General features: G+C 53.0%; 1 protein-coding gene across 3 annotated transcripts in view; it reads left to right on the top strand.

The window, feature by feature from the left end:
* The window catches only part of CEP250 (centrosomal protein 250), a 32,816-nt gene extending 27,812 nt beyond the window's left edge, over window positions 1-5,004 (top strand). For all 3 annotated transcript variants that reach the window (XM_045295206.1, XM_013008129.2, XM_045295207.1), the window contains 4 exons: window positions 981-1,112; window positions 1,609-1,710; window positions 2,578-2,637; window positions 4,386-5,004. In XM_045295206.1, the coding sequence (XP_045151141.1) occupies window positions 981-1,112; window positions 1,609-1,710; window positions 2,578-2,637; window positions 4,386-4,655 (564 nt within the window). In that variant the 3' untranslated portion in view covers window positions 4,656-5,004. The remainder of the gene's footprint in view (window positions 1-980; window positions 1,113-1,608; window positions 1,711-2,577; window positions 2,638-4,385) is intronic.
* Window positions 5,005-10,352: the final 5,348 nt, after the last annotated feature.

Genomic DNA, 10,352 nt, shown 5'->3' with positions numbered 1-10,352 from the left:
AGCCTGCAAAGTAGGACTTGGTGTCTTCCTCATTTTACGGTGGAGGAATGGAGACTTGGAGAAGTAATTGGCCCAGGCTGTTCAGCTGGCAGACAGACGGCAGGACTGGAAGGGAGACTTCAGCAGTCAGAGTCCAGAGCCCACCTGTCTTCCCCCTTAGCTCTTCTCCTCTCCCCAACACCACCCACTCACAAAGCACACGCCCGCTCTTTGGCCAGTCTTTCAGCTTGTCCCCATGTCTGACACGCAGGGTGCCTAGAAAATCTATAGCATTAGCTTCCTCTGTTTACCTGATGACTGTAACCCCTCAAGACTTGACCCAGGCTCCAGGGCGCGTGTCGTCTTTGTACAAATGGCATCAGGGTCTGGTGAGAGCACCTAGCTTCATTCACCGAGGTGGCCTAGCCAGTAAGTGGTGATGTAACACACGGGTCTGAGTGACTCCTGAGCCCATGCTCTCCCCTCAGAGCACCTAATGACCACTGAGCTTGAAGGGGCGGATAAACAGCCTGAGCGTCCAACCCCAGCTGACAACATAGCCCTGGGCAGGGGCCCTCTCTGACCCTTTGTTTTATCCATCTGCCAAATGAAGATGCTGGGCTGGTATAGCTCGAAGGCCCTGGGGAAACCAGACTACCTTGGTACAAGTGAACTGGCTTCCATGGGGATGGAGGACGTGGGGGGGGGAGGTCCCAGCTCTGAGGTTTTGCCCCCAGCCCTCAATGCCACAGGCTGAGTAGGATCTCACCAGGCAGGCTCTAGGGAAGAAGCGGGGACCCACAGGGGAGCCGGCCAGGCAGCCAGGCGTGGTGAGTTGGGGCCTTGTGGGGACAGAGGACCAGGAAGGAGTTCTCCCAAATTTGTCCCCTTTCATTTGGGAGCTGTAGCCTTAAAGCCCAGGCCTGGGGATTGGTCCCTGCGTCTCCTTCTCTGTTCCAACCTCCCCGAGGGGCTGCCAGGTGAGACCCAGCCTCCCACAGGTCTCCAAGGAGGACTTGGAGGAGACACAGAGGCAGAGGCTCGAGCACCTACAGCAAGCGGTGGCGCGACTGGAGATTGACCGGGGCCAGCTGCAGCACCACAATGCCCAGCTGCGGGCCACCTTGGAGCAGGTGAGCCACTTCCTCATCCCCAGTCCCTTCCTCCCTCAAGGAGTGGGCAGGCATGGCCACTGCTCGTGCACCCTGTAGAGCAGGAGTCCGCAGACTCCAGGCCACAGGCCCAATCACCACCCCTTGTCCTGGGAAGTGCTGTTTTCTGGGGATACAGCATGCCCATGTGATCTGGGCTGTTTTCCTGCTACAATAGCGGAGTTGGAGTGACACAGAGGCTGATGATACTTAGTATAGCAAAGGCCTGCTGCCCTTTCCACACTTGATCCTGAGAGGCTGAGCCCTACCCCGAGAGGACCTCCACCCCAGAGCACCTCTTGGCACATGAGGCTGCTCTTTCGGGAGCCTCTCCTCAGTCCAGGAGGGTAGGTTCACGCATCTGCCACCCTGTCCCAGTCCCTCTCACCCACACGCTGGCCCGGTCTCTTGAGAAAGACAGCTCAGCTCCAGCCACAAAGACAAAGCAAGCCCTAACTTCCCACTGGCATCTGGGCAGGTGGAGCGGGAGCGGAGGAAGCTGAAGAGGGACTCCATGCGTGTGACCCGGGCAGGGGTCCTGGGAGTCAGCGAAGGCACGGCACCACCACCTTCCCAGCAGGTTTGCCACTCTGCCCCAGGAACCCTTGACCTCAGAAACCCAACCCTCTGCCCTGTGTCCCTTGGGCCAACCATCCAGAGAGCCCTTCCTGACTGGGCCCAGGGAGGAGACCCAGCTTCAGCAGGTGGGGGTGGGCTTCAGGCTAGCAGCCCTGCCTCCTGTGGAAATCAGAAAGCCTTCATGACATCTAATCTGCTCCCCTGGTCACCAGCAGTGCCTTGGCTCCCTAGACACAGGGCCCCCTGGGCTTCTGGGCAGAGGCCCCGACGCTTCAGGTGGTGTGTGGTACCTTACAGCCCCTCATGTGCCGAGGTGTTGCATGGCGACTCGCTTCAATCTCCTTGCCCCTGGAAATACTGACTGAGTCTATAAAACCAAGGGCTGTGGTATTTCCCTAGGCCAGGGTCCTCTCTTCAAGGGTTCGGGGAAAAGCCTCTTAAACCCATCAGTATCCACGGCCCTACAGTGCGGGCGTAGGTAAGGGGTGGGTGGGGGCTGTTTCTCATTGCAGCACATCTCCCACCTCATTATCCGCTCCTTTAAGTGAGAGCCCCTGAGGGCAGGCACCTTGTCTGACGTCACAACACGCTCAGCTCACAACATGACCCAAAAAATGCCCGGTATGAAACAAAACGAAGGCGCCTCCGTTGAGTCAGGGCTGACGCGGTGATGTCCGCGGAATGAAGAAGGGGCTCAAAGAAGCATAGGCCCTCCGGGGCCTCTCCTCACCCCAGAACCCTGTGCTCCACGGAGGTTCAGTCTGATAACCCCCTCGCCCCCTGAATTGCAATGAGCTAGCTGGCGGATGCCAGCCAACACTCCAGCATGGGAAAGCCTGTTCCCATGGGAATGGCATGTCTTCCGCAGAATGGAACGGGACAGACAGACCCCTCGGATGCCCAGCATCGGCCTGAACTGCAGCGAGAGGTACATGCTAAAGAATCCACTTTCTGGGTCCCTCGTAGCCTCCCCTGCACTCGAGCCACAGGGCTTTGGTGGCTGCATCTGCTGGGCCCTTTGTCTGGCTCCGGGGAGGGGGGCTGGTGGAGGGCGGGACTGGGGCCTGCCTTCGGAGAAATTCAGTCTGTGATGAGTCAAAAGAGTGGTCCCAACTCCAAGGGAACTGGGGAAGAAAACATGATCTTGGCCCCAGGCCTTCAGATTCCTACTTAGAGAGGGAAAGGGAAAGGAGAGGGTGGGTGCAGACAGAAATGTGAAGAAGGCAGCCTAAAAGGCCCAGGATTAGGATGGCCGCCTCTGCTCCAAAGGCACCCTTACAAGCAAGGCTGTTGCCAGCACAGCAGCAAAGCCAGTCCATGCTGCATGTGGCTGCACTGGCCGGCCCTTCTCTAAGTCTGCACCCAGGGGTAACTGGAGCTGTGGCACCTCGGTTTCTGAACCTTGCCCTGACATCAGTAGTTACTCCTGGGCAGGCCCCGGACTATCACTGGGACTTAGATTATTACTTACAGGAGCTCTGGTGGCACAGTAGTTATGCATTGGCCGTGATCCAAAAAGTTAGCAGTTCAAAACCACCAGCCAGCTCCTCAGGAGGAAGAGGAGGCTTTCCGCTCCCACAAAGAGTTACAGTCTCAGAAACCTACAGGGGCAGTTCTACCCTGTCCTGTCAGGCGGTGAGAGTTGGCATTGACTCGATGGCAGTGAGTGTGTTACTACTTTGGACTCTTAAGCTCGTGAAAAGCAATCCCTGGGACAGGACCAAGACTAGAGAGAAGTAAGAGGGTCGCCTTGAGCACACATTCAGGAGCACTCGCTTACGGGCCAGCGTGTCACCTTCAGTTGTGCTCCCCAGTCCCAGGCCGGCTGTAGAGGCCCAATAACCTATTTGGACAGTTCTCCATTTACCCTGTGAAGAATGGCTAGACTCAGCCCTGGCTCCTCCCGGCAAGCTTTGAAAACACATCTGGATGTCCAGGCCTCATCCCAACCTAACGAAGCTCCCAAAGAGACATGCTGGGCCTTTCAGTGGCAGTTAAAATGTTCCCCATCGTGATGGGGATGGTGCTAACGTAGTCATCGAACTTATTAAGATGTATACAGATGGTCCCCAATTTACAACAGGGTTCCATTCCAATGGCCCATCCTCAGTCGGTTCTGCTGTACTTGTAAGTGGATTTTTTAAAAATTTTTGTTTTTTTAGGGATTTTTTTTTTAATTATTGCTCTTTATTAGCACCTTTGTAAATCTGACCCTGATTTGTCTGTGGGAGTTGGAAACATTATATACATACATACCGCTTCCACGTGGTGCGTACAGGTGGTCTCTAACTTAGGGTGGGGGGTCTGTTGCAACGAAGTGCAGTTTGTCATCACTCAGATTTTTTTTTTTCCAGATATATCTTAAGTCAGAGACTACCTGCACTTAGAGTCGGGGTATTCTATTACCTATAAATTACGCCTCAGCAGAGTTGATGACTGTTGTTTTCAGTTTTTGTCTGTCTTCGCATCCCATCTGCGTCTTGGGGTAGCCAGGATTGAGAGTCACTGAGTTCTCGCTCTGATTCCTAGCAGTCTTTTTCCCCAAAAAGCCCAACTCTGACGTGTGTAAGAGGCAGAGTTGAACCAAATGCTGGCCCCAGAGCCCACGGTAGCGAGAGGGGTAATGTGGAGGCCCTCAAGCTAAGCTCCCCTCCCTCTTGGTCCTTCTCCCACCAGGTGGCCCTGTTACGAGCCCAGCTGGCCCTGGAGCGGAAGCAGAAGCAGGATTATATTGCTCGCTCGGTGCAGACCAGCCGAGAGCTGGCTGGTCTACACCACAACCTCTCCCACTCACTCCTCGCAGTGGCCCAGGCCCCAGAGGCCACTGTCCTTGAGGCCGAGACCCGAAAGCTGGACGAATCCCTGTCCCAAAGCCTGACATCCCCAGGGCCTGTTCTGCTACATCCGAGCCCCAGCCCTGGTGCTGCCCAAGCCATCTCCAGGTAGCAGCCACAGCCAGGGCAGGACCAACCTTATCACCCATGGGTCGGCAGCCAATGATGATCATGGGCCAGCCACACAGCTACAGATTTGCCAAAGAAGAGAGTTTGGCTCTAGGGTCCTAACCTGGGAGTCGCTGGCCAGCTGACATTGTTGGGAAGAGAGGGGAGCAGGAGTCTAGGAGAGAGGCCCAACTCACATGGGAAGGAAGTGAATCCCATGCACCTGCTAGCCTGCAGGGCCTCCCAGAGCAGTGTCTTGTCCTGCCTCTCCCCTAGCATTTACTATCCAACGTTTCACACACCCCTTCCTCTTCCCTTTCCCTTTTCCCTTCAAAATAAACCCCAAGTTTGCATTTGTTTGCTGCTCTTCTCGACTCCTGCGTCTGGGCGGCAGCAGTAGCACGTCCCGGGCCCTGACTGAAGAAGAGTTTGTCAGGCGGCATGAATGTCTGGAGGGTCTCGGGTACCCTGCTAGAGCAGAGCTGCAGAAGGACTATGGCAAAAGTCCTGTCCACTGAGTACTTGCATTCTAATCAACCCTGATGAACTAGGGCATTAATAAGTCAAAGGTCACTCTGTGCGCCAACTCTAAGTGCTGTAGAAATCCCAAGGGAAGGAGGACACGAAGTGGCCCTTGAAGGATGGAGAAGAGTTAGGAGAGGTGGCTAACTGTATCTGAGGAGACTCATCTGTCTGCAACAGAGGACTTCTCCTGGACTGAGGTTGGATACATGGGAAGGAAGATTACGAAGGGCCTTGGCATCTAGATTTGAACTCATGACTTATGAGGAAACATCAAAATGTCTTGCCTTAAACCAGGACCTGGGCCCTCGAAAGCACCCAGTTGACCTTTGGCCAAAGTCAGAGTCTCTGGTGTTCAGTGCATCTCTCTGGCCTCTGGCCTTTTCTTTTCGGGTAGGAAAGTGTCCTTCAGGTGTCCCTTCCTGGACATCTCTGCTGGAACTGACTCTGGTCCCCTGTAATCCAACCATGAGTCAAGCCAGTCAGGAGGAGGACTGCGGCAGAGCTTGTCACTCACAGCCTCGCAGTGGTGGCGGCCTACGGGATTGAACCTAGCTGAGGGGCTGAAGAGCGAGAGTTGGCACTGTCCTCAAAGCAGAGCGTGGCCTATCATTTCATTGAGGTCTTTAAAGTCAAGGGAGGTTATAAATACACCTGCTTGCTATGTCCTCCTTAAATCAGAAATCCTGGTTGATTTCCAAATTACAAAAACATTCCAAACTAATAAAAGTGAGACTATTGCATTTGGTTTGATTTTGTTTCATTTGGCGTGGTGCTAAGGAACTCTTGCTGTTGGGAACCTGGAATAAAGTGCAGTCCTTAATCCCCTCTCTCCACCACCCCCGAAATCCAGTGACGACAACAAATTGGCTTTTATTCAGTAGCAGGGAATTCGTCATCAAGAGTCTTAAAGCCCAGTCCCTCCTTGACACTCCAAGTCCCCCTTGGCGACTGGTCAGCCTGCTGGGGTCGCTAGAGGACTAGACAGGCTGGGGACAGTCTCAGTTGTAGATAACAATCTTTCCTTCACACTGTAGCTTAAGGATGACATTGTATTCGGCTTCAGAATTGTGCGTGGTTATCTTGGGCTGATATCTGTCATCCCAGTAATGAGACCACCTGTGGAGATTATCTCTCCCAAAACCAAACAGGGAGACCTGGTGAGGTGAGACAAGGCAGGAGATGGCCATGCAATGGATCTTGCCCCGCTCCCGGTACCATCAGCCATTCACTCAGGGTCTGGTGTGGCAGGCTGCCTCCCAGAACTGAGAGGAGTGAATGAAGGGTTTACCTTCACAGAAGGTACTAGACGTGATGAGATTAATAGATTCACAGAAGGAGCCCAGAAAAGAGAGTATCAACCAGGTTCCCCTTATATTGAAGAAAGAGACCAGGAAAGGGCATTGCAGGCAGAGGGAACAGCATGTGAGAAGACAGGAGGTGGCTATTGGGCTTGGGGAAGCCGAGAGAAACCATGTAAGAGCCTGGGGGAGAGTAGGGGAGGAAGGAGCTAGATCTTTCAGCCTTGAAAGCCAAAGTCCTTGGGAAGATAGATTTTCAGGGGCAGAGATGATTTGCAAGTTGCAGAAGATGTCTTACCTGGTCACAGGTGTGCAAGGCATAGAGGACAGCTATGAGCCCTAGGGATGGACACTGACCCGGTTTTTTCAGCCATTTTTCCTGGATGTACTTGAGGAAGAGGAGGCTGATCACCAAGACCTGGGGAAGGGACGGACATAAAGCCGTGTTCCACGACGGGCTCAGGGCCACGGTCTGCCCCTCCCGTGAGTGGCTCACCTTGTCTTTGCTCTCTCTGCTTCCATTACGGAACCGGACTATCTGAAATCTAAAAATGGTTTGACAGTAGAGGTGTTTCAGAGTCAGCTGACACAGCAGCCCCCAAGCTTGGGCAGTCCACGATCCAACAAGGGTCACCCTGGAGTCCCCTGCCGTCACCCCCAACAATGGCCCTCTTCACTACTATACCCTGGGTTTTTTGGTTTCCAGAATAAGTTGTCTTTATTCAGCAGAGCCGTGAACCACTCCAGGCCGGATGAATTTAGCGGGAGCACCAGAAGCTGGGTGCCATGATATTGAAGGTTGGCGCCCTCGGGGTACAAAATGCGCATTGTGGTGACGCTGCCCACGTCCTCCTCAAAACCCTGAACTGGGGCCTGGTTCATCCTTAGAAAGAAAGGGTGATCACTTAGAACCTTCCTAATGCCACAACTCTTTAATACCGTTCCTCATGTTGTGGCGACCCCCCCTCCAACCATAACATTATTTTCATTGCTACTTCATCACTGTCATTTTGCTATTATGAATCGGGCAACCCCTGTGAAAAGGTCATTCGACCCCCAAAGGGTCATTTGACCCCCAAAGAGGTCTCAAACCACAGGTTGAGAACCGCTGACTTAATAAGATCAGGCCTGACCTTCCTAATATCTTCCTTGTTCCCTGGCCTCACCTGAGGACCATGCTATGTTGGTTAATCCTGTAGCCAAGGCCAGAGTTCCGTAGGAACCAGGAATTCCCCACAACTGCACAGGTCCGGCAAGACGGCATGTTGAGCTGCTCCTGCTGCGTGCTATCCTTGACCTCTGTCTCTGGCTTCACCTGGAGACCCTAGAAGCATAGGAGGGAAGAGTTCAAGTGTTTTAGTCCAGGGCCCACTCTTTGTGGCAGAGCCTAAGGTGACCAGATTTAAAGCCGGACACCATTGACTGGGGGTGGGGAGTGGGGGCTCTTGATTAAAAATTTGGTCTATATGGACCAAATAGACCATTCCCTAGCTTGTTGTGCATTCTTTCCAAAAATCGGGTTTTTAAAACGCCAAAAATCAGGACTGTCCCACCAAAAGCGGGATGTCTGGTCACCTTAGGCCCTAGAACCGTGAAGGGGGAACTAGGACTGCGAGCAGGGACTAAACAGTGCACTGACCATCCAGATTAGCAGAGCGTCAGAGGACATGGAGGCTTCTGATTGCAGGGGGTCAATGGCGCTTTCAAACCGACCGTCAAACCAACCAGACTGGCCAGGTGTGCGGACACAAGGGGAGCACTTGTGGCCCCCGGGCGGGCAGCCACACCTTTTGGTAGGGATCATCGGGCAAGGGCACAACCCTGGGAGTGTTCTGTCCATCTGCTGGAGATTTTCCTGGCTAGACTCCAGGTCCCAGAGAGAGGCGGTCAGCCACAGTGAAAGCACGCAGACAGCCAGCAAGCCCAGCGTCACGTATTGCATCTTCATGCCTGGCCCCGACGAGGGTGTCCCTGGCAGGCAATAGATGGGCTTTGGCAGCTAGCACTGAGGAGGAGGAGAGATGGGGGCCACAGACATTTCCAGGACTTTTACCATCCCTATAGCTTTCGTTCCTCCCCAGAAACCTCCCTTTGTTCACCCCTCCCCCACTGCACTTCTTTTCAGCATCTCACCTCTTGTCTGTCTGTTCACCTGCTAAGCGCTAAAGGTGACTGCTCCAGCCTGAGCGGAAGACTGAAGGAGACATCACACCTGGTGCGCCCTGTGGTGCACTCTGGGAGGAAGCTGATGCCCAATGGGGGTCTTTTGTGGCAGCCCAGTTATATCAGAGACCTCATCACAGAGGTCACATTGTGACTCCCTACACATGGGCCTATGGACCGGACATCCCCACCCCCAACCCTCCTTCACTTTGGCATTCAATCCAGAGCCCAACCACTGAGGGGGCTTGGAACAAGCCAAGTGTTGGAGGGGCAGCAGGGGGGAGACCATTCCAAGTGGCACACAGGGGAGGTGTCCCCGCCGAGCCGTGTCCAAGTCATAGAATCATGAACAAAGGATTGTGTTTGTTTTCAACCACTAAACTTCGGGGCCATTTATTAAACATCGGCAGATCGTCGCAATCCTGCCTTACTCTTAAAAGGAAGGCCAAAGATGGCAGGACGTTTGGGACAAGCTTTCAAGCGAGTCCAAGAAGGAACTCAGAGGAAATGGAGGCAGCAGAGGAAGCACAATCTCTCGAACATTACATTATCAGGAGCGAAGAGAAGCAGCCTGGGATCCAAATATGAACAAGCGTTCATTCAAGGAAGGGTCATTTAGACCAGGGGTCCTCAAACTTTTTAAACGGGGCCAGTTCACTGTCCCTCAGACCCGTTGGAGGACCAGACCATAGTTAAAAGTAAAAACCAACAACAAATTCCTATGCACACTACACAGATCTTATTTTGAAGTAAAAAAACAAACGGGGCAAAAACACCCAGCAGGCCAGATAAATGTCCTCAGAGGGCCGATTGTGGCCCGCGGGCCGTAGTTTGAGGACGCCTGGTTTAGACGATCAGGTTTTTTGTTTTGTTTTGTTTTTCCAGAACCATTTTATTGGGAGTAAGCTAGATCGGTCCATAGTTCAATCACATCAAGCAGTATTGTCCAATTGCCACCACCATCAATTTCAAAACATTCTCTTCCTTCTTGAACTTGACGTCAGTCCCTTTGGCACACACCCCCCACTGCACCCCCAGAAACCCTGATGCTGCTTGCGGTCTCTATAGGGTCCTCAATCCTGGGTTTCATGTGCTGAAAAACAGAAAAACATAACTAAAATTCAAGAAGGTAAACAAAACAATGAAAAAGGATGCTTGTGATGACGTTGAGGGCTCTTTTCAACTTTTTGTGACTGAGGACAATGCTGCTGGGAACGTCATCGTTAGTGTGCGTCCCTCCTACTATGAGAGAGAAAGCCAAAAGTCCCCCCTGTGTGCTGTGCCCCTCAGAGAGAGAGCACGGAGCTGCTGCCAATGCTCCCTGGCCGCCTCACAACCCGTCTCACCCAGGGCACTGAAGGAGGACTGTGAAGATCTGGTCCTGATCCTACTTCCAGCAAAGTAACAAAAGGCAACCGGACGGAACCTTGAAAACATTATACTAAGTGAAAGACGTCAGTCAGAAAAAGACATTTTATGATCGCACTGTGAGGAGATATTTATACATGAACAAATGTATAGAGACCCGAGTTTATTCATAGTCGTTTCTGGGGCAGCAAGAAGGGAAAGTGGGGATCATGGTTAAAGCACACGGACTTCCTGTTAAGGGTGATGGAAACATTTGGAAACCAATCGTGGGGGTGGTTGGCGCCACATGAACATAATGTCACTGAAATGCACAATGTCAAAAATGCTCAAGGGACAAATGCTTTGTT

Source organism: Echinops telfairi, unplaced genomic scaffold (assembly GCF_000313985.2).
Source record: "Echinops telfairi isolate 266 unplaced genomic scaffold, ASM31398v2 ScPeMD7_5592;HRSCAF=6446, whole genome shotgun sequence".
In the NCBI taxonomy this organism is placed as follows: domain Eukaryota; kingdom Metazoa; phylum Chordata; class Mammalia; order Afrosoricida; family Tenrecidae; genus Echinops; species Echinops telfairi.
Note: the sequence above shows the minus strand (reverse complement) of the source record. Positions and strands in the feature narration are given on the sequence as shown.